At 40.2% G+C, this 25,050-nt stretch overlaps 2 protein-coding genes across 2 annotated transcripts in view; one reads left to right on the plus strand and one right to left on the minus strand.

Moving 5' to 3' along the window:
* The window catches only part of LOC117486411 (histone acetyltransferase p300-like), a 44,596-nt gene extending 43,222 nt beyond the window's left edge, over positions 1 to 1,374 (minus strand). The window contains 1 exon segment of the mRNA XM_034134840.1: positions 1,095 to 1,374. Within this exon segment, the coding sequence (XP_033990731.1) occupies positions 1,095 to 1,176 (82 nt within the window). The 5' untranslated portion in view covers positions 1,177 to 1,374.
* Positions 1,375 to 4,810: 3,436 nt separating this feature from the next.
* l3mbtl2 (L3MBTL histone methyl-lysine binding protein 2) lies at positions 4,811 to 24,845 on the plus strand. The gene is made up of 18 exons (XM_034134861.1): positions 4,811 to 4,902; positions 6,025 to 6,373; positions 7,994 to 8,108; positions 8,268 to 8,401; positions 12,516 to 12,579; positions 13,164 to 13,243; positions 13,915 to 14,032; positions 14,570 to 14,704; positions 16,254 to 16,342; positions 17,674 to 17,920; positions 18,501 to 18,571; positions 18,923 to 19,027; positions 19,214 to 19,358; positions 19,467 to 19,549; positions 20,177 to 20,411; positions 21,330 to 21,377; positions 21,478 to 21,639; positions 23,380 to 24,845. Coding segments are annotated over exons 1-18 (2,454 nt in total). The 5' UTR covers positions 4,811 to 4,900; the 3' UTR covers positions 23,652 to 24,845.
* Positions 24,846 to 25,050: the final 205 nt, after the last annotated feature.

Raw genomic sequence — 25,050 nt, forward strand, 5'->3', positions numbered from 1 at the left:
ACACTAAATTACTTCATGATAAGTCGGCATGGCATGGAGTTTATCATCCCCCCGGCTAAAGTAGCCATTAGACAGTCTGTGGAGGACCCGCATTCGGTTAGCCGAGATGCTAACAGAGCTACCATGGATTTAGAGAGAAAACTGGATACCGTTCATTCCTATGAGAGATGCAAAGTGGCGTATCGAGCCAAAAAGGCCTGAGCAAAGTACCCGTATGTGGGCCCATTGAGCATGCGCAGTAGAGCTTTCTCCCACTGAGCTGTCAAATGAATGGAGAAATAACTCTGGATTCAGCTTTTAGTGCATTTTTACAACTTTTTAGACCCGAATGATTCAAATAAGGGCTGCAAAGGTGATGGGTAGTTTATCAAGCTAATTTTGAGTTTTTTTTAAGCCATGGCTGTGTATTTATTTGTCTTTATTTTTTCTATTACTAATAATGTGTGCTTTTCCCTCTACATTTAATAAATTAGCTTACTCTTTGTTATTGCTTGCCTTAAATTCCGGCTTCTGCATATTTTATAATGTTTATTCTAAGATACTCTTCTGAATAATATGTATTTTCTATTTCTATCTATTCTATTTTGAAGACAGTTTGTCATTCTTGTACAATTTCCCAACTTGGGATAAATAAAGTATTTCTTGGTCGTTTTTCTGTGTTTATGTGTGCACCATATACACCAAGGAAAATTCCTCGTATGTGTAAAACTACTTGATTCTGATATCTATGAATGCAAGTCAATGGGAAAAGGTATGTTTGGGCCCAATGACACATACGTTGTAGTACCACCATTTAGCCACTACGCAAAATGTGCTTCAACGTCCGGCGCTCTTCCTGCTGTTGGGCTTGATTCTGATAGTTATCCTAGCGTTAGCCTCAATGCTAACGTAGCTACCTCCGGCTAAAATGGCTGTTAGCATCTGAGCTAGCAGCGGGGAACCTGCTCTTCACGTCCGACACACACTCCTCACAGCTAACAGTTAGCAAGCTACGGTAAAAACTGAATCCCACCACTCATATGTCCCCCTCTCTAAAGTCAAACCTGAGCTAACTAAACAAATACCACCACATTATACTATTAAAAAACACGTACCGTTCCCATCGGAGGCGGACAGCGGGGAGAGTTTAGGCCTCTTGGCTGAAGGCGGGCCAGAGTCCAGAACGTTCTCGGCCATATTTTTCCCGAAATAAAAATATATATAAAGTATCCACACTTGCAAAACGCCCCCTTAGAAGCTCATTCCTTCCTGGTTTTTCCAAAATATTGCGACTTTTCCCCCTCCTTTTGCGGGGGACTAAGAGGGGGAAAGTCCCGTGTAGAAATCACACTCCTCTTTCCCTGGGTTCGCCTCTCGATTTCAGCCTCGGCGAATATCAACCCCCCTCCCTCCCTCCCTCGTCGGATTTTTTGTTCTTTATAAATTTCTGCCAGCGGAGGAGGAGGAGGGGGGGGGAGACACACGCAGAGGCTTCCCCTCTAAACTTGCACAGCCTCTTCGGATGTAAATACACTGTCCCCTGGTCTCTCGGCCATGCTTTCATCCGTCATTTGAACCTCCTTTTTCAGCGGAGTCTGGATGGAGATAATGTCGGGCAGTAGAGGCTTGTTTGCCTGCGAAGTGATGGTGGTGGCGGTGGTGGAGCTGCTGGTGGCAGCGGGTAAAGGATGAGGGGATGCAATATGAAAAACAATACTACTGGATAATGTGCAGCTGCAATAAGGAAATTGGTAATACTTATGAGCTGGAATCTGCATGTATTTGTAATGGAATTCATCCATGCAGCAGCCTGAATTTGCATCTGCTTTTTGGTGAGGTTCAGCTGCAAAAAGTTGGATTTTTCTTGACCATTTATCTTAAATGATGCAATAAGGAAAAATAACAATGCTTTTTAGATGGGATTGGCATGTAATAAACAAGTTATTTGTAATGACATTCATCCATTCATCAACCTGAACTTTTTGATAAGGTACAGTTGCAAAGATTAAAGTTGGATTATGTTCAACAGTTATTTTAAATGCAAGTTTGTAATCTAATTGCTGATCAGATGTTCAGCCTTTTAACAAGAATAACATAAATATGTTGTGCAGCAGACAGATGTGGCTTCACACACACTGAAAGCTCTTTGCATGACTGGAATGACGATTTGACGAACTTGATTCCTCAATAACTAACATTCACTAAAACCCAATCATGCCTTTTTTGATTTGCTTGTCTTCTCATAGGTAACATGTTGACTATGCAGCCTGTCCTGGTTTTGACTCTGCATGTTGGCTCCATGGCTGGAAAAATATATTCTTCCTGACTTTTTCTTGTACCAAAAACATCCAATTACTCCAGGAAAAGTGTTCATATTCATCCCAAAATGTCCAGCTTTCCAAAAACAATGAACATTTTCTTCTAAACCTGCATCAGTATAAGAGCTGTGACAGTATCTGCAGAATAGATGTAAGTGTTCCACAGCCATTCATTCATTGTCTTATTCATGACACAGAATAATATATTTAGTGTGGTGAATCAAACCAAAGATGTCATTTTAACAACTACTACACCATTACAACAAATGAATGTAGATATCTCAAGGACACACTTACCTTCTTACTTGTTTTTTATGCAAAACAAGCATCGATTTATTAACAAAAAGTTATCAGAAGCTGTTTGTGCAGCGTTGGAAAAAAGAAGGGCCTTAATCAGGCATTGCCCAAAATCTATATGTATTTTTCTTCTTACTAACTTAATATTATGTATCAATCTGGAGATGTAAATGTGTTTGCATTCTCTCCAATGTGTGTGTGTCTGTGTGGAAAGAAACAAGGATTATACTTATGTTATACATAAGTAAGTAATAAGTCATATGATCTTGATATATGCTGGATAAATAGTCACCCACAAAGTACAAAAAAAACAGTTTCAAGTAACCGCAAGACATTTGATTATGAAGTGTGTGTGTGCATGTTGTTTCCTGTTTCACATGGATATTTATGTAAATAATGGCCTTAAATGAGTCGTATAAAACTCTCTGTGAAAAGTTTTAGAGGCATAATAATAATAACGTAAAAATAAATTCATATATTTTTCGGATAAATCGATAATTTCTCTAGATAAGTATTGTATAGTGGCATTACTAGTACAGAATTAATGCTATGTACTCATTTATTGTTGAGAAAATTCCTTGCTTAAACATTTTCACCCAAGTTATTGTAATTTCCATGGTTGATTTAAATACAATTATCATTTCTCTTTTACAAATAGACCTTTTCACTGAAGACACTTTAACAGGCCACAGTAGACAAAACATGACGTGTAAATAATCTAATTCATAATGTCCAAATACAAATCAGCTGCTTCAGTTTCAGGGTCATTGTATTGTGTTTGCTGGCTCACTGTAACTTCATTTTGGGACACCTTAATTCAGGGGTGTCAAACTCAAATACACAGTGGGCCAAAATCCAAAAATCGGTACTAGTCGAGGGCCGGACTGTTTCAATGTTTATAACAAAACTTATTGAAATGAACTTATTGCACATATTAAACCTGGAACTAACAAAGCTTAAATTATTGCCTATAAAAACAACATTAAACATTAAATAATCAGTTGCATTCATTTCTTATGGCTCTATCTGCAGATTTTCCTGAGTCATTTCTTATGATTACATTTTTCCACAGGCCAACAACAGCTTCAAAAAAACTATTTCCCTCAAAGAAAAAACCAAACATGCCCTGTTGTCGTGAGAGAAAAAGTGCAGAAGGAAACATCCATTGAAACTCAGTTTGCTGCTCTGTGATGCTAGTTCAAGCCAGATACTTGGCATCTCATCTTGGGTGCAAGTTCATCAATGTTTGGGGTCAGGCTCTGAGCTGAGGAAACCCTCAGGATTAAGTGAAGGTGTGAGTGCAATATACCGGCGTGCCAGATCTAATAGTAATTACAAATTATCCTGCGGGCCGAAATTAAATCCACCAAGGGCCTGATTTGGCCCCCGGGCCTTGAGTTTGACATGTGTGCCTTAATTGAACAGAGGCATCATTAACATTATCAGTAACACCTGTGCTTTTCTGCTATAACTGGTCAAACTGTCAGGATATTTCTTTAACTTTAGAAAAGGCCTGGTCAGTTATTAACTCATACATTATTGCAATATCTCAATCAAGATTAATCTTCAATACACAGCTTGATTTAAAAGTTCTGCTTCAATCTTGAAAAACTTTATTGATGTTTAAAAGCATTTACAATTAAAAGGTACATTAGATTATTGGATTATTATTAGATGTGGTGGAAAATAGCTAATTAAATGTCCTCAATTCTTACTAATAGTAGTAGTATTTCCACTTTATGCATCATTATGCCTCTTCTCCACTACATTTCAGAGGTATTGGTAATTTATTCCAAAACAGAGATGGAGATGTACTCAGATAAGTAAATTAAGTAGCCTTATAAGCAACATTTTACAATGAAAAAGAGTGAAATTATCTGAACAATTGTCAGTCATTTCTTTGGTTAATCAATGTATTGTTTCATGGGTACATTTTCATATGTTTTGTGTGTTAAAATCATATTATGAAAGGTAACCAAAGCTGTCAGTGAAGTGGAATTGTAAGCCATATGTATCCCTCTGAGAGGTAGTAAGTAACATACGAGGAAGTATAAGTACCTCAAAATTGTACTTCGGTACTGTGTTTAGCTAAACATACTAAAATACGTTCAACTTCTGACTGTTTGAGATTAGGAGCTGACACGTTTTCGTTCCAATGCTGTAAAACTCAAACTCCCACAATGCTTTGCGCGGGCGCAAGAAGTAAATGCGAAGACGTCAAAAGTAAGCGACCACAACACATTGGGCTTAGGGTCCAGAATAGTCTTACTGCTGTACGAAACATTTCACTGAGGGCCTAAACCTTTATGTAAGTAGAGACTTTAAAGTAACAAGAAGTTCATTTGTGTTTCATAAAAAGACAAACTTGCTATTAGCCATTTTAGCAGTTAGCTTGCATGTACAGTAGCACGTGAGCTACACACTTTGTTTATGTTTGAATGTAGGCTGTGACTTGTTGGTTAAAACGGTTAAAACAGAGAGTTTGGCAGCAACATTTCATTCAGAAATGTCCTTATTTCGGCTGTTTTTCAGGGTATTGCTGGTAATGTGTTTACTCTGTGTGCACTTCTTGTTTATCAAATGTTTTGAAGTTCTGGTTTATAGAAGCTGGTTTAGTTCACATATTTTAGAACTAATGTGAATATGTTACCCAAGTGGCATTATTCATCATACATTTCGGTAAGAAATTACTGTGTAATTTAAGTGGAATGCATCATTTAAGACTAAGAAATATACTTCACCAAGAACCAACAGAAATGATAAAAACGAGATTGAGCTTTTCTCTTTTCTCTTTTCTGAATCATATTATAGTAAATAACTTTGCATTTGTGGTCCTTTTTATTCTGTATTAGGATCCTCATTAGTACTAGCATGAGCATTGGCTATTTTTTCTCGCACAAACACACAGTCAAACATACAGAAAACAAAACAAAAAAACTGCTCATCATTTCATGCAATTCACAATTCAATATGAAGTGAAAACAACATCTATCATCCTATTTTCACCATCTTAAGCCAAAGGAGAATAATTGTACATACCCACTGACACAGTTCATTTATGCTTTATGATACAGAGAGGATTTTTCGTTCGTTTTCGTTCGTAAGCAATAGTACAGACTTCTTTGGGGTGGAAATCATGCTTCCCTTTTTCAACATAGAAGACAAACAGAACAGCCAACAATAAATAATAAAGAAGGAATACCATACTTAAGGACATACATAGTCATAGTGGGAAAGAACATACAAAATAGTATATATAATACAAATTAAAGGGTGCAAATGAGCCCAGACTACCCCCCTATACAGAGATGATTTTTGAGCAAACTTTTGAAATGTACTTCGGAAGTTTCGTGAATAATATAGACCGACAATGACTTCCAGCTGACCGTGGCTCTGACTGTTTTCTGCTTCATATTTGATGTCGTCACAGGATGCCTTACCACTGTGTGGCCTATGGATGCGGCAAAACTGCAGAAGATGATGCGACGCTGTTTAAATTCCCCAAGGACCACGAGGGGTTTTGCAAATGGGAGAAGCAGGTCCAGCGCACCCGAAGCCACTGGGTCGCCACGCCCAACTCCCACCTGTGCAGCGAGCACTTTGGGAGGGAGTACTTTGAGCCCAAACTCCCCTCTGGAGCTCTGAAGCTGAAACCTGGAGCCGCTCCGACAATATTCATCCGTCCAAAATGTTCCTCCTGCAGCGGCGTGGGATGCATTCACTGCCTGCCTGCCATCCAATGCCGGAGCATTACTGCAGAACCGAGAGAGCGCACAAGTGTGAGTAGTTATTATCCTGAAGAAGGAAAGGTCACTGCGGAGAGAACGTTTCTTTAAGTGCTTCAAACGAGCCTCTTGGTTGTTTACATTGATGATGTAAAGTCATGGAGGGATTACTGAAAGAGACACATAACAACTAGGAAGAGACTCAAAATGTACATTATGTTAAATGACATTACATTAGCTGATGCTTTTATCCAAAGTCACTTACAATAAGTGCAATAAATCATAAAGAAGCAACTCAAAAAGTGCAGATATATTTGCTTCAAGTAAGACAGATCATTGTATGTGCTGAGGCATTAGTTAGTCTTAAAGATAGGGTAGGTAAGAATGGAGAAACCAGCTCGAGTGCGCTAGAATTTGAAAGTACGCAGCCGAAAAAAATCTGCCCCTTCCTTCAGACTTCCTTACAGAGCCCCTCCTCCAACACACACGAACGCACACATGACCAATGAGGGCACGAGATAAGTTTGTGCACGAGATGGAAGGCTGACAGGCAGGTAGGCCATCCAGTTATTTTAGCCGGGCCGGCTCGGATGATTGGTCGTGCTTTTTACAGCGCTACGGCTTCCACAGATGACATTTTTTTATGTATTTATTGTCAAAGCACTTAAGATATTCATTGCTATCGGGATGTTAAGAGCATTCCATGGAATATAACAAAAAGTGTTTCTGAAGTGAATTACCTAAGTTTGAGAAACCGGCTCGAGATACACTTTTTGTTATATTCCATGGAATGCTCTTAACATCCCGATAGCAATGAATATATTAAATGCTTTGACAAAAAATCCATAAAAAAATGTCATCTGTGGAAGCCGTAGTACTGTAAAAAGCACGACCAATCATTTTAGCCGGCCCGGCTAAAATAACTGGATGGCCTACCTGCCTGTCAGCCTTCCATCTGTGCACAAACTTATCTCGTGCGCGTGTCATGTGCGCGTTCGTGTGTGTTGGAGGAGGGGCTCTGTAAGGAAGTGGCAGATTTTTTCCGGTTGTGTATTTTCAAATGCTAGCGCACTCGAGCTGGTTTTTCCAAAATTACCTACCCCACCTTTAAGTGCCCCCCCTTTTTAAATGGCCAAGGTACAAGCTAAATTATATTGGTTTTCAGTTTGCGAATTCAATTACCAAAAATAAAGACAAAGTGACCAAAACAAGTGCAAAGAGGGGCAGGAGGGCTCCATAGAGACCACAAATAGACTCACAATGACTTTGAAAAGGGGAAATTAACCAGAAAGAGACACAAAATGACTACCAAAATAAATAAGACGACTACAAAGAGACATCAAACAGTTGCAAGAAGACTCTAAACTACTTTGAATGTGGTTAAAACCAGAGACACACAAAACAACTTAAAATGATTACAAAGAGACCAACAAATACTGCATGGAGACTTGTGGTAAACAACCAGATAAAAACACAAAATATCTGCAGCCATTATTAACAGAAAAAGACTTGGGGACCAAACAACTTCACAAAGATAACTGCAAATTGACAAAGAGATGATCAAAGTAGACTCAATCACTTTAAAGACTGGGGTTGTAGCGCTTATTGGTGGTTTGGCCCCATTTTACATTTACACATCCTATTTACCACTTCGTTTTTTTAATCTGTAATCAGGGAGAACATATTGAAATTGCGCCCGTTCAGTCTGATGAAAGCATGGGAGAAAGTGACGAAGAACAGCCGACAAGAGGAGGGATGATGCCGGAAGAGAAAAGTGAAGAACAGACAGGTGAGGAGTAAATGAGGAACAAGAGTGAAGACTAAAAATGGAAATATTCAGTCTAAATGAAGGATTTATATTCTCTACAAAACATCCCTATAATACAAAGGGACTGTTGAAAAAGAGTTGAGGGTGTTTAATGCCTAATGTTTTTATTTATCTTCCCAGTGGTGTGTGAGATGTGCGGCACCACCGGCGACTTAAACACCTTCTTCTCCAAGTCGAAGCGATTCTGCAGTTTGTCTTGTTCACGTTCGTATTCATCAAACTCCAAGAAGACCTCCATACTGGCTCGACTGCAGGTCAGAACATCTTTAAAGAGCTTACAAAATGCTATAGAGAGGCGAAGTCCCGCCCATCTACTTCCGACCCATGGGACCTTATTTCGGAAAAATTATGTATTGAAGTCAATGGGGAGAGAAAGATTATCTTTCGATCCCGTTTGAATTGTGCCACGAATTACACATATGATGTTTGTCAATCTTAAAAAAATCATTTCCATGTCAAAAAAGTCACAGTTTGTCATAAAACTGTTGAAATATAAGACTATGAAAAATACGCAACTAGAAAGACTACAAATCCCAGAATCCCGGTCCCGCATGCTGGCTCTTACGGAACCGACTAACTCCCCTTGGGTGTATGTACAGCTCTCAACATGCCCAGACTTGGAGTGATTTTCACCTCTTTTAATACTTTCCGCCTCATTCTGAAAGAAAGAAGTGAAATGTGCCAACGTGACGGCCGTCTTGGTGTGTGGTGTGAGACGGGAGATGAAGTTTCACACAAAAAAAGTGTTACTTCACAGTTTCACGACACATTTTAATTTTTTTGACTTGCAAAATTCTCTTTTAAATTGACAAACATCATATGTGTAATTCGTGGCACAATTCAAACGGGATCGAAAGATAATCTTTCTCTCGCCATTGACTTCAATACATACTTTTTCCTAAATAAGGTCCCATGGAGGTCCACCGGAAAGGGAGGGACTTCGCCTCTCTATTAGCACCTGTTAGTGGGCTTGGTATATGATAGAGGTTGCATTTGTATTGTGAAATGTGCCATTTAATTTTTTTATTATTGATGTATTTTGAATAAATCACGATTATAACAGCATTCAAAAGTTGTCCGTTAGTAACAATCGTTCGTCGCGCTGGAAACCAACTTCGGTCATTTCCGGCGGTGACGTCATGAGTAGAACACAGCTGAGTCGCCATTGAATGCATTGAAGCAAATATTAAAACAAAGGATGCACAGCAATAAGACGTCAAGAATAATCGGCAAGCGATGTGTTGTATGGGGATGTGGGGCCGTCTCCAAATCTGCCTATGGGATGTTTTTGTGGCCAAATAATTGTCAAATGTCGCGTATATGGACAAAACAAGTGCGTCGTACGAGGGCGGACTTTGCTGGACCAGGTAATCCGGGGTCGATGAAACCGACAATTTGTGGGCAGCACTTCGAGAGATCGTGTTTCGAACAATCCACAATGCTCGCTAAGGAAATTGGATTAAAAAAGAATTTCAAACTGAACAAAGATGCTGTTCCAACAATACTGCCAAGACCCCCATTGCCAGCACAAGTCACCGCGCCGATTCCTACACGTCCCCCTATGCAGAGTCCTCCACCAAAGAGACGGCGCAATGCATTCGCCAAAAGGGAGAGAGCGAAGGTAAGCCGCGCTACTTGTTGTTCAATGTTTACAAGCATGAATCAAAATGACATGTCAAATCTCACACATGTATTAGTTGATGAAGTCATGACGCCATATATTATTGCATGCACTTTGCCCATGAACAGCATTTATAGTAAAATTATACGTCCCAGATCCACTCAGCAGTCGGTGGGAAAATCCAGACAAGCGAGAGCAGGGGCGTTTCCTGGACCTGGAAACATTCGGGGCTTAGCCCACAGTTCATTAAGGTACATTAAGGTACCGGGTGCTACAGTGGACATTTCTACTGCAACACTCCCCACACACACACACGCACAGTACACCTGCGACTGTTACAATGAAGGCTCGATAATCAGCTCACGGCATATAGGTGTAAGCAGGTGTAAAGTGCTATTTTTTATAAATTGGGGGCGGACCTAACCTCCTCTAGGGGGGTCCTCACCTCCTATAGGGGGGTCCTCACCTGCTCCCCGGATGCGCAGGCCAGGCGATGCCCCTGAGAGAGAGGCTGTTGTGCTGTTTAGAAGCAGATTTAATCACTGAACGGACAATCTGTTTTGTTATTGACTCTAATCAAGTGCTGGATACTTGAACGATGTGTAGTTGTCGAATGGAAACGTCGCCTGGATCTTTTTAATGGCACATGATGGCAGTGGGATTCTGTGGTTCTTACCAAGTATTCCCCAGCAAAATCTCACTAGCTGGCGGTATGTCACATAGCGATACATTCTGTAAAATACAAGATCATAAATGTCAATCACTTCAACCTTATTTGCTTATTTATCTATTTATTCTGTAACTTTGCCAGAGTGACCATTAAACTTCCCCAAAGTTTCTGAGCTCTACAAATTTGTGAACACAAGTAACTTGTTCATTACGTGGCTGATCACCCGCTTGTTGTCTAGTCTGTCCCTCTTTGAATAATGATGGTAGGCTGTCTGCAACACCCAAACATCCAGACAATTTGATTGGAATCCTGGGTGATCTATTACGCAGGTTATGTTTTCACTATCTCCCTCATATTCATTGAATTCCTCCATTTTGGCCACCATGACATCCTTTTCTTGGCAGCATTGGCACTCTTCAATTGTACATTTTTCACATGTACACCTAAATGTACAAAAGGATTGTTGAGAAATAATTGCATTTTTAGGAGGACACCTACTTCTGTGGTGAGTTCCAAGCCTAGCAGAGTGTGATGCAGTTACCTGAGCCAAGTGTCTATGAATTATAGTCAAATGTACCAGTCTGTGTTTTGTTGCCTGAGCCAAGTGTGCCTGCTACATTACGATGTATTTACTATTTATTGAGAATCTCTATGAATTAAAGTCAGATGTATGTACCAGTCTGTGTTCTGTTGCCGCACCGGATCTCCGCCAAATCCAGGATCATCATCCCCATGTTTGCTCCCGTCTGTATCTCTACCGCTACTTGAATACTGTGGCTCAAACTGGTATGGTTCCACCACGTTAGACTCGCCCGCATGATCCGATTCATTACATGTCACTTGTTAGACGCTTTTATCCAAAGCGACTTACATACATTCAGTACTGTGGACAATCCCCACAGGAGCAATTTGGGGTGAAGTGTCTTGCCCAGGGACACAACGACATGCTGACTGCAGTGGGACTCGAACTTGCTATCCCCTGAGTCAAAGTTCAGCGCACTAAGTTCAGCGCACTATCCCACTGAGCCACAGATTCCACCACACCGGCATCCTCTTCAATAAAATTATCCTCTTCTTGAAAGGGCACCGAGTCTATTGACGACTCATTGTCACTCAATTCTGTAGAAATATCCGAGCCAGAGTCCGTCATCAGCCTTATAGTTTGTGTATTATTCAACAAGTGTGTTCTACTCGTGACGTACCGCGACGTGCGTGACGTCACTAACCGGCGAAAGCTGTTTTGTTCGGAGCGGTCGTGTAACATCGGAAAGTTGTAATAAATCACGATGTATAAATACTGCGGGCATATTGTCATTAATGACAAATGATTTTCCATTAATAATAGTATATATTATCGTAATAAGAACAGTATTGTCCTTCATTTCGTAAGCTCTTTAAGATCAATTCATTTCAAGAAGAGCTTTTCTTACAAATTCAATTCAAATATGCAAAAGTACATATTTGTTACTCATGCTGTAGATATTGTTGAAAAGAAAATGTAGGGCTACACAGAATACGTTTTAGTTTCTGAAGTTTGTGTCTTCTAAACCTCACAATGTTTTCACTGGTTGTTATAAAGTACAATAAATGTTTGTATTACCATAGTTTATCATTACAAACACATGGTGGCAGTAGTTATATTGTTCTGGTGTCATAGAGTAATGAGTGGGAAAGTATACAAAAATAAGGCTACAAACCACAAAATAATAGCAAAAGTATAAATACAAATACAGATTAATTAAAATACTGATAAGATGGCCATAGATGTCCGGATTTTCTAAAACGAAATGAGTAAACAGTGAATTTTGTCTGTAGATTTCTCCTTAATTAACTAAAAAGTAATATTGGAGAATGTCTGATCACATATTTAAATATTTACTTATCTTCTCTTTCCATATTGGGGAAAATATAAACACAATTTATCAAAATCTCTATAAAGTCCTCCTCCCCTGCAGTACATGCATACAGTTTTTAAATAAATATACACATGGCTAAATGTGCTACAACCTGCTTAACGAGGTGAAGTGGAAACAAACAATTATGACAATGAGACTTATTTCTTTGTTTCTCTCCTCAGGGAAAGCCCCCCACAAAAAAAGCCACAGTGCTGAACAAAGTGAACAAAGCCCCAGCACAGGAGGGTGAGAACACACACACACACACACACACACAGGCACACACCACACACACAGACGCACACACACACACACAGGCACGCACACACACACACACAGGCACGCACACACACACAGACACACACACAGAAACACACACACACAGACACACACTCACTCACACAGACACACACACAGAAACACACACACACAGACACACACTCACTCACTCACACACGCCACACACACAGACACACACACACCACACACACACACACACACAGACAGACACACACACACAGAAACACACACACACACACAGAAACAGACACACACACACACACACAGAAACACACAGACACAGAAACACACACACACACACACGGAAACACACACACACACTTAGTAAATGACTTAATTACAGTTTAAAATCAGATGTAAATCAGTTATTTTAAGTATTTCTTCTAACTTTGTGACTGATTTTCCTGCAAAGAGCAACTTTACTGTTATTTCTTGTGTGTTTCTGAATACCAGAAGCTGCATACAGTACATGTGCACGAATATATCTCATTAAATCTTCTTTTTAATCCTCGTTTCTTCCCACTCTGCAGCATCCCCTGTTGGTTTTGAATGGGGCGCCTACCTGGAGAAGGAGACGGCTCTCGCTGCTGCCGTTTCCTGCTTCAGACACGTGAGTCTGAGAAGAGTCACAAGAAACTCTGTTTTCACTCGCAGATCAAATGCAATATATAAATCTACTCTTGCATACATACAGCCTTTTTACCCAAGCATATACACCCTTGTTGTATATTTAACGAAAAACAATACTTAATCAGGTAAACACTAGATGTTACGGTGCTGACAATAACGCTCTAATTCCTGTGAAATATATACGATGTGTCAGTATTTTTATGAATGGCTGTTAGAAATAGAAATAGGTGTGGTTTAGGCAGACAGTAGGAGGCATATATTATATATAACTATTATAGTTTGGTTTTAGGGTGACTTTGAAACATCTGTCCAGTGACTGAAGATACGAACTAAGCTTCTTTTTGTATTTACTATTTACTTGCACAATTTTTTTGTGTTTATCTGTGTTTTGTGTTGCACTGTTGGAGGAGCCTGTGACCTAAGATTTTCATCGTCATAACTACACTGTAGCTATGTTCGTATGACCAATAAAAGCCTTGAATAATTGTCAAAAACAAATGAATAAATAGGAATACATAATGCAACAGTTGAGGTGAGGCACAAAGTCACAGGCTTGCTAGTCTTTAGATATTCAGGATTAATCACAAGCCTGGTTTAGCATTGCAGTATAACAGAAATGAATGAAGCTAACCTCCCCCCCCCCCCCTTTAGGTTCCCCTGTGTGCTCAGTGGGACGACATCTCTCTTGGGATGAAGGTGGAGGTCCTGAACGCAAACGCTGTCCTGCCCAGTAAAGTCTACTGGATCGCTTCTGTCATCCAGATCGCAGGTGAGGACATGATTATGAACTTAAGTCTATCTTTCTTACTCGTAATCGATGTTAATGCTTCTCTGTGGGGCTATAATCAAAATAAATGGTCTCATATTTAAGCCCTACAACCCAGATAATAGGTTTAAATTGATCAGGCATGTTTGGAAATACAGTAGCGTGAATATTAACTTTTGTATTCAACCTGTATTAGAACCAGGAGTGACCAAGACTGCAGCACAAGAGAGGTTTAGACACCCGTACGGATTAAAGCAAAACAGAATGAATTAAAACAAAAGCATGCACATTTTAGATATTAAAACAACAGCAGTGGGAGGCTGTGGCGCAGTGGACTAGTACGTTGGTGTTCGGATCATGGGAGCACAGGTTCAAACCCCACTGCAGTCAGCTTGTCGTTGTGTCCCTGGGCAAGACACTTCACCCCAAATTGCTCCTGTGGGCACAGTATTGAGTGTGTAAGTCGCTTTGGATAAAAGCGTCTAACAAGTGACATGTCATGCAGTGAGAAAATGTAATTGACTCTCCTCTCGTCTGCAGGATATAAAGCTCTGTTGCGGTACGAAGGCTTTGAGGAAGACAGCAGCCATGATTTTTGGTGCAGCCTGGTTTCTGCAGAGCTGAACCCGATCGGATGGTGCGCCATGACGAGCAAACTGCTGGTGCCCCCACAAGGTGAGCACTCACACAATAAGACAGAATGATGACTTCCTAATGTCTTTTTTATTTATATTTAGGCTAGCACCAGGGTTCTTACGGTCATTAAAAACCTGGAAAAGTAATGGAAATTCAAAATGCTAATTCCAGGCCCTGGAAAAGTTATGGAAAACAATATTTTTCCCAAAGTTTTGGAAAAGTTATGGAAATGTAACTATTTTAGTTGCTTTAGCATGTAGAAGCTAGTAAGCCAACTATTTGATTTGTTTTAGATAGGCACAACATGTTTCAGACCTTATTTTCCTGTTCCATGTTAAAATAAAACATTTTCAGTGGTACCGCTGAGAAAGAGTAATGTTTTTGGTCATGGAAAATTAGGTAAAGGTCCTGGAGAAGTCATTGAAAATCATTGGTGAAAAAGTGTATGAACCCTGTAGCACTTAACTCTCTGAACACCACTACCTGTACTTGTGATTGAAATGCATGGTTTCTTTAAAAAAAAAATCCTAAATGATGTTGTTAATCGTAGCTAGAATCTGGATTACAGGTATTATCGTGCGATGGCCTGAGAGCTAAATCATGTGTGACACAAGCTTGCATCAGTAGAAAATTCCCAAACTTCAGACTAAGAAGCAGTATAGCAATTTACATTTTAAAACAAGTATGATATACTGCACACAATTGGAGTTTGAGTCCCCCCTACTTCTAGCTATGACTGTGTTGTTACTATATAGGACTTGAGAAATAAGGCCACATTGAAAAATAATCAAATATCATGAGGGTCATTACAGCAGTTTCTCTTGGGGACCTATCATGCAAAATGCACTTTCTGATGTCTTTTATACATAAATATGTGTCCCCGGTGTGTCGGGGAACTCACGCAGCGTCAGAAAATAAAACCCTCTCTTTTCCTCCGTACCCAAATCTCTAAAAACGGGGCTACAACGGAGCTGATCCAGATTTTAATCCGATATGACGTAATATCTGAAATGTGGACCCACGGCCCTATCAGAAACGTTGCTATCAGAAACAATGCCCAACTGTTTTGGACGTAATGTGGTCGGTGTTTACATTAGCATTGCTAACACTCAGAGCTAACCTGTACTGGAGAGCATGTGTGTGAAGAAGCAGGAAATAAAAAGGAACTCACCTTGTGGTATAACCAGCAAGAGAGAAAGCCTTTGAGCTCCATACTGTTTCAGAAATAATCCTTGATAATCCATGATATGGCGTTTCATCACCGCAGTATTTAGTTTAGACAGTAGCTGCCGGGTCCCGCATGAGCTCAGACCCCTCCTTTTTAATTTTTTAAAGCTTTATACCCCAAATCAGCACTTTTGAAACAGGAAGTGAAACAGAGGGATATGAGGCATGGCTAGAATGGGTGATCTGTTTGGTATTTTGAGCAAAACACTTCATAGACATGTTTTTTTATATATTTCTATATATCTGAGACCTATGCTATTGCCTAAAAATAGCATGATAGGTGACCTTTAAACGTGTTGTGTTAGCCTTCATCAGATCTTTTATAGTATATAATCTAAATTGAGGAATTGTGTCTCCCCAGACGTGAAGCAGCACATCCCAGATTGGAAAGAGTATCTGATGAAGACGCTGGTGGGGACCCACACTTTACCTGTGGACTTCTACCTGAAGGTAAGTCTGAATATACTGAGGCTGATTTTATTGTAAGTATAATTAATAGTCTTTATTAAACAAGCACCATGCATAAAAAACAAGAAAAGTGATGATTCATGACAGATTTTCTTCTAAGCTAATTTCCATCTGGACAGGTTCAGGCGTAAAGGTTTACAATCAAGCATGTGTCTCTATTTTGTTTAATTTTTTATTACATTTTTGTATGAATGATAAAGAAATATATATTTGTCAACCGCTTTATCCGGTGCTCAAATAATTGTTGTATTGTATTTAAAACAAAGTATATGTATGCATACCACAGTCGATACATAAAATAAGTAAAAACAACAACAACAAATGGTTTGAATTTCAGTCAAACAAAAATACATCTCTTATCCTTCTCCTAAGTACTGAAGACCTATCTTTTTACATTGGCTTTTGTTTCTACTTGAGATGTGTGTGATATGTTCTGTTTTTTTTAATGTTTTAACCTTAAAGATCACCGATCATGCTATTTTTAGGCACTAGCATAGGTCTCAGATATATATAAATATATAAAAAACATGTCTATGAAGTGTTTTGCTCAAAATACCAAACAGATCACCCATTCTAGCCATGCCTCATATCCCTCTATTTCACTTCCTGTTTCAAAAGTGCTGATTTGGGGTATAAAGCTTTACAAAATAAAAATGTAGGGGGCTGAGCTCATGGGGGACCCGGCAGCTACTGTCTAAACTAAATACTGCCGTGATGAAACGCCATATCATGGATTATCAAGGATTATTTCTGAAACAGTATGGAGCTCAAAGGCTTTCTCTCTTGCCGGTTATACCACAAGGTGAGTTCCTTTTTATTTCCTGCTTCTTCACACACATGCTCTCCAGTACAGGTTAGCTCTGAGTGTTAGCGATGCTAATGTAAACACCGACCATATTACGTCCAAAACAGTCGGGCATTGTTTCTGATAGCAACGTTTCTGATTGGGCCGTGGGTCCACATTTCAGATATTACGTCATATCGGACGCAAATCTGGATCAGCTCCGTTGTAGCCCCGTTTTTAGAGATTTGGGTACGGAGGAAAAGAGAGAGGGTTTTATTTTCTGACGCTGCGTGAGTTCCCCGACACACCGGGGACACATCTTTATGTATAAAAGACATAAAAAAGTGCATTTTGCATGATAGGTCCCCTTTAAGTTTCTGCCTCATGTTGTTATTGTATTCAAGTTTCTGTGGTTTTAATTTTAATTGTTGTTCTTTCTTGTGAAGCACTTTGTGGATTCTATTTCTTTGAAAGGTGCTATACTAAATAAACGTATTATTATTATTATTATTATTATTATTATTATTAGTTGGGAGAGAGCATGCGGACCTCCTTCAGAGTCGGGATGCGGGTGGAGGTGGTCGACCCGAAGCATGTGAGTCGGACTCGATTGGCGGCGGTCCACTCGATCAGAGGGGGCCGTCTGCGGCTGGTTTACGAGGACCAGAGCGATGCGCCCGAAAACATCGTTGACGACTTCTGGTGCCACCTGGCGAGTCCTCTGCTGCACCAGATCGGCTGGTCCCAGCAGGTCGGACACAACATCAAAGCACCAGGTACGATTACTAACATAGGATTAAACTAGTGATTAGGTTAGATTTGCTGCCGATATGACGTCAAATCAGCGGCGGACCCACAGAGAGTTGCTATCAGAAACAATGCCTGACGTGTTTTGGACGTAATATGGTCTTTGTTGACATTAGCAAGCCTCGCTAACACTCAGAGCTAACCTGTACTGGAGAGCACATGTGTTTAAAAAGCAAGAAATAAAAAAAGGAACTCGCCTTGTGATAAACCCGCAAGAGAAAAAGCATTTGAGCTCCATACTGTTTCAGAAATAATCCTTGATGTGGTTTAGAACAGGATGGCGTTTTATCACAGCAAAATTTAACTTTATCTCGGGTAGAATTCTGATCAGGCATTAGCTCCGCCTCCTCTTGTTTTCTTTTTTTTTTTTTTTAAAGCTAAGGACCCAAAATCCTCGTTTCTCTAACAGGGCTGCAAAAGAGGGGTATGAGGGATGTCTAAAATGCATGATCTGTTTGTATTTTGAGAAAAACACATCATAGACATGTTTTTATATATTTTTATATATCTGAGACCCATAATATATGCCTATATATTTTTTTATTTCAGTAACCACTACGGGACCTGCTTCCAAGACCTTCAGAGGGAACTATGACAGTTCATTCGTGCTCTTTAAAAAGGTAAGTGTAGACATCCCTCATACCGGTGGCGGATTTAGGTTCATAGGAGATCCGGGGCTTGAGCGGGGGGGGGGGGACAGGGACAGGGGTGCTCGTGGAGCCCTTATTTTACACTACTTATACTTATTTATCTTATTGTGTCTATGTATGCATATTAATTTAAAAACATTAAACACCAAAGCAAATTCAATGAAATTGAAAAAAAAGAATAAAACTGTATTTGGACCTAATGTATAAGCACTAGTTCAGGATGAACACTAATCTGCTAATACACTAATCTGCCCTCACTATAGAAAGTCACCGTCTACATGAATCTGCTTTAACTCAACTCTCTCTCTCTCTTGTCTGCAGCCGAGGTTTGTCTACATGGAGGGATGTTACTTTGAGGAGGGGATGAAGCTGGAGGCCATCGACCCGCTCAACCTGGGCAGCATCTGTGTGGCCACCATTCAGAAGGTAAGACTCCTTTATTTGACAGTGAAAAAAAAACGTATGCTTTCAATGGAAACGAATATCTGTATTTTTGGCTTCTTAGTTTATTTAAGAGCTTAGGTTGGACTCACACCCTTTCACAAAGTGTATCTTATACATGAACACTTCCTGTATTGTTGTCCTTCATCCATCTCTCCTCTGTTTCTCCAGGTGCTGTTAGACGGTTACCTGATGGTCGGGATCGATGGCGTCTCGTCTAACGGCTACGACTGGTTCTGTTACCACGCCTCGTCTCACGCCATCCTTCCTGTTAACTTCTGCAAGCAGAACAACATCCCTCTCACGGTTCCTCCAGGTAAATACAGAGCTTTCATACAGTGGTCCTATTTTTTACACAGAAACCACAACGATTGGTTAACTCAATAAATACATAATTTTTTTCCTGATTTCTCTCTCTTGGCAGATTATGACTCTCAGATCTTCACCTGGGAGGAATACCTGACGGACACCAACGCTAAATCTGTACCGCCACGACTGTTTAACGCCGTAAGACAGGAAGTCCAAAGTGTTGCATTTGTAGCTGTGCTCTCTCTTTAGAATCATTCTGAAACGGTTTCTGTCCCTCAGAAGATTTAAAGGTCACCTATTATACAAAATCCACTTCTTCACGTCTCTTCTACATCAACATGTGTCCCCTCTGAAAGTTTCAGGAACAAAGATTCTCTCTCTTTTTGTCCTGATCCATTTATATAAAAACCTGTCTGAAAATGAGCTGATCAGATTTTGGCCACTTTGTGATGTCATAACGATGTGTTGTCTTGTGTAACCATTAGCCAATCACCAAGGTAACCCCCCCCCCACCTTATCACCTGAATCTCCTCCTAGAGCACCATTGTGTTCTTTTTAACCAAATCTCTCTCAGAGGGGGCGTGGGGAGGGGCTCCTTATTTTCATCTAAAGTAACAGACAGAGAATCAGCACTTTGGAAACAGGGCTGAAACAGAGGGGATTATGGGATGCTGCAATGATCTGTTTGGTGTTTCAGCCAATCAGAGACAGGCTCTGTATATATCTGAGACCTATAATATATTGATGAAAAACAGTATAATCGGGGACTTCTAAATATTCTGTGAAACATCCTCAAACTACATATTAATCCCCCTTTTCCCCCAGGACTTCCCGGGTCACGGCTTCTCCCCCGACATGAAGCTGGAGGCGGTGGATCTGATGGAGCCGCGGCTGCTCTGCGTGGCGACGGTGAAGCGCTGCGTCGGCCGCCTGCTGCTCATACACTTCGACGGCTGGGAGGACGAGTTCGACCAGTGGTTCGACCACCAGTCGCCCGACATCTACCCTGTGGGCTGGTGTGACCTCATGGACTATCCTCTGCAGCCGCCCCCAGGACTCGGTAAACACTCATTTTAAAAATCACTTAACTGTAGTATGTTGTGGAGAAAATAAAAGTTTTCTTTAAGAATCTAAGGAAAGCTGTTGAGGATTTTCAAGAGGCATTTTGATTCTGATTGAACTGTTATTAAGAAAATGTGTAGAAAGAAAGACAGGATATCTTCCAGTATCATGGTTGGAGGTTTAACTGGTGACTTATGATGTCTGTGTGGATGTTTTCTCTTAAGGCCCGGACACACCGAGCTGATTTCGGCCGTCGATAGATGTCTGACCGTCGATGAGCGTCCTGTCGCCCTACTCAGATTGGTGTGTCCTGCACCGTCGTGTCTTTTCGGCCGTGCCGACACCTTCCGCCCCCCGATTCAACATGTTGAATCGGGAGGCTGTCGGCAAAAGAAATCACTCTGATTGGCTGTTCAGCTTAGCGAATCAGTGCATGAGAAGCGAAACGGAAGGGAAGGCAGCACACACAGACGGCTATTATTTTTCATTTTCCAGTACCGCACTAAACATGCTTTCGATTATAAGTCGTTATGTGAAACAGTCTGTGATGGACGAGAGTGAACATGGAACGCATGCTATTTGTTGTTTGTATATATCACGCAGTCTGTTCTTCTTCTCTCGGTGTATCACGCAGTCTGTCTTCCGGTTGTTGCCTCTTTTGAATTAAGAATACACACTACCGCCGCCTGCTGGTAAGGAGAGTTATTGCCACTCACGCATGCGCAGTGCGTACGTGCTACTTGGCCGTCGGCTGAAGTCTTTGCGGTGTGTTCCAGTGCGACTGTTTGACCAAGACGCAGGAGACGTGAGGCGACACAACAGTCGGGTCCGTCGGGACGTGTTCTTTGGTGTCAGCTTGGTGTGTCAGGGCCTTTAAATGTTTGATATAAATGACACGTTTTTCTTCTGTTTACAGTTCTATTCGACCCTGCGGCACAGAACAAGAAACAAAAGGGGAAAAGAAGTACGTTTAAATCGGAAATGTACATGGACTCGTGTTTTCCCATCATATTTAGTGTTTTCTTTTTAATTAGATAGTTATATAACTTTTCTTTTTTCATTAGGAAAGAGGAATGGGAAGAAGAGGTTCTGTCGGGAAGCTGAAGAAGACGATGTTCAGCAGCCGGACGACGTCTCCACCGACGCTCCTCCAGAGCCGGAAAACCTCCGTCTTCCTCCCAAAGTTCCTCTCGTCCTGCCCAAAACTGAGCCGGAGGAGCGGGACAGTAAGTGGACAAACTGATTCATTTCTGTGACGTCATTTTGGTCATTTTCCAGAGGTGGAAGAAGTATTCAGATACTTTACTTGAGTAAAAGTACAAATACCTTGTGTCAAAATACTTCATTACAACTAAAGTCCTGCATTCAAAAATCTTATTTAAAGGTGGGGTAGGTAATTTTGGAGAAACCGGCTCGAGATCGCTAGAATTTGAAAATACACAACCGGAAAAAATCTGCCACTTCCTTCAGACTTCCTTATAGAGACCCTCCTCCAACACACACGAACGCGCACATGACCAATGAGGGCACGAGATAAGTTTGTGCACAGATGGAAGGCTGACAGGCAGGTAGGCCATCCAGTTATTTTAGCCGGGCCGGCTCAGATGATTGGTCGTGCTTTTTACAGCGCCACGGCTTCCACAGATGACATTTTTTTATGGATATTTTGTCAAAGCACTTCAGATATTCATTGCTATCGGGATGTTAAGAGCATTCCATGGAATATAACAAAAAGTGTATCTCGAGCCGGTTTCTCAAACTTACCTACCCTACCTTTAAGTAAAAGTACAAAAGTGTAATCAGCAAAATGTACTTCAAGTATAATAAGTCAAAGTAAAAATTGCCTTTTTGTGTGTATATAAATATATTCAGAGGTGGGCTGTAACTAAGTACATTTACTCAAGTACTGTACTTAAGTAAAACATTGAGGTAATTGTGTATTTTACTTGAGTATTTTCTCCTTTAGCTACCCTATACTTTTACTCATATACATATATAAAGAACTAATTCATTACTATATTTTATTATAGGTTAAGCCAACCAGTAGTATATAAAATAATACCAAATAGACTTGACTTCTTCCAAGTGCAACATTGAAGTTATGAACACATTAATGCATCAATAATACAATAATTTAAAAATACATGGTGCTTAAATGGGCCATTCTGCATGACGACAACTTTTACTTTTGTTACTTAAAGTATATTTGTATGCATATACTTTTACTTAAAGGTGGGTTAGGTAATTCACTTCAGAAACACTTGTTATATTCCATGGAATGCTCTTAACATCCCGATAGCAATGAATATATTAAATGCTTTGACAATAAATACATAAAAAAAAAAGTCATCTGTGGAAGCTGTAGTACTGTAAAAAGCACGACCAATCATCTGAGCCGGCCCGGCTAAAATAACTGGATGGCCTACCTGCCTGTCAGCCTTCCATCTCGTGCACAAACTTATCTCGTGCCCTCATTGGTCATGTGCGCGTTCGTGTGTGTTGGAGGAGGGGCTCTGTAAGGAAGTGGCAGATTTTCTCCGGTTGTGTACTTTCAAATTCTAGCGCACTCGAGCTGGTTTCTCCATTCTTACCTACCCTACCTTTAAGTTACTTGTAGCTGAGTATTTTTACACTGTAGTATTTCTAACAGTAGGAGTACTTCTTCCATCACTGATTATATTTATATATGTGACATTTCTAGATGCATCAAGTAGCATTTTACTGTTGAAGACAAACACATTCCTGATTGACTTTTTACGTAAAAATATTTCAATAATTTGACTCTTTGGTGACTTAAAGAGTTCGTCCACTAGTTACATTTTTAGAGAATAGTTTTTTTTTAAGTAGCTAAAGCTTTAGATGGAGTAGAAGTGTAAAGAAGCATAACATGGAAAGTACCTCAAATTGCACTTGAGTAAATGTACTTCCCACCTCTGTCATCTGCTGACATATTTCTGTCTCTATAGTCTCTGCGGTGCAGGTGAAAGTGGAGGAGGTGGAGGTGGAGATGGAGACTCCTAAAGCGGCTCTGGATAGAATCAAAAAGGAGGAGGGTGGAGAGAGAAAGTCGGGACAGCAACCGGAAACAGAGGAGAGCAGCATGGAAGAAACTACAACGGGAAGAAGAAGTGAAGAGTTTGGATCATTTGGAGAGAGCTTCAGTGGGGAAAGCAACATGGAGGAAGAGAGCAACACGGAGCAGGACACAACAGGAGAGGCTGCAGGGATGGAGACATGAGGTGGACGAGAGAAAAAGATTGAGAAGGCTATGTTATGGAGTGAAAAAGACGATTACGTTGAAGAAAAACTGGCAAAACGAGACAGAAAAAAGCTTTCTAGGAGATTCAGAGCAAATGTAAAACCAATAGAGAAGATGTTTCTGGGGTTATAGGATCTACTTATCCATGGTCGGTGTATTACCAACAGTAGATGGCAGTCTAAGTTTGGAGAAACCAACAGAAGGACCAGCAGGAAGATAAGAGTCGTACTTAAGACCCCTAAAACATCATTATCTGTTAAGGATAATGCTATATTTTGAGTATTTTCACCACTTTTCCTTGCCGTCAATAGTCCTTTTTTCCTACAGGGAATTGAACCCGTTTAATATGCTCAGACTCCATTAACAAAAACACCGGTTTACCTCTTGAAACACAGGATTTGCTGCTTCGATCTGTTTGCTTTTGTGTTATTGTGTCGACTCTCTAACACTTTAAAACCCCAAAAAGTCACACACTAACACAAATAAACTAACAATACTGGACTCCAAAACTACCAATACAACCTTAAATATGAAGATATTATTGAATGGGAAGATATTAACTATAAAAAGTATTAAAAACTGGATTTGATTTCACGATAATCTTGGGGGTCATACCTTAAATACTTCACATAGAGCTGCAACGATTAGTCCACTGAGTCAATGGGCAGAAAAATGATCGCCAGCTAGATATAATGTGTTTTGTCTCTTGAATACATAGATATCCTGCTTTTTTCTGATATATGACATTAAAGTGACTATCTTTGGTGTTAGGGATTGACAAACTACACTTTTAACAGACATCACCTTGGATGTTGAGAAGCTAAAATGGACATTTTTCACTTTTTTTCTGACATTTTATTGACAAAATCAGCAAATTTGAGAAAGTGTGCAGGTTAATTGATAACGGAAATGGTTTTGAGTTGCCTACCATTCTTTATATATGTTAAAAACACGACTTTCAGAAGGACCCGCTTTGCCAAAACTACCTCACGTTCTCCATGTTAGCACATTTGACTACACAATGACAATGAACATATGACTTACAAGCTGTAAACATGAATCTGAAGATCATTCCTAGTTCACATATAGTCCTGTTTTATTCACAGAGGTGTTTTTTCTGTTTGTTGTAAATATAGAATAATTGATTATAAAGGAAAAATTTTCTTTGGTTTGGATGCTTGTAGTTCTGTTCATTCTGCAGGTGTTTCTCACGATGTTTCTCATTCACTTGACTTGCCTTAAAGATGTTAAAACCTTGTGTTAAAGGTCCCATGTCACGGCCATTTCTACTGATCATAATTCCATTGTTGAGGTCTACTAGAATAGATTTATATTGTGCATTGTTCCAAACTCACATTGGTTCCTCATACAGCATCTC

Source organism: Trematomus bernacchii, unplaced genomic scaffold (assembly GCF_902827165.1).
Source record: "Trematomus bernacchii unplaced genomic scaffold, fTreBer1.1, whole genome shotgun sequence".
Lineage (NCBI taxonomy): Eukaryota > Metazoa > Chordata > Actinopteri > Perciformes > Nototheniidae > Trematomus > Trematomus bernacchii.

Bases quoted from the DNA above. Each gene is read 5' to 3' on its own strand.
- l3mbtl2 (XM_034134861.1), top strand. The intron at 17,921-18,500 runs GTACGATTACTA...TTTTTATTTCAG, and splicing joins ACACAACATCAAAGCACCAG to TAACCACTACGGGACCTGCT. The intron at 21,378-21,477 runs GTACGTTTAAAT...TTTTTTCATTAG, and splicing joins GAAACAAAAGGGGAAAAGAA to GAAAGAGGAATGGGAAGAAG.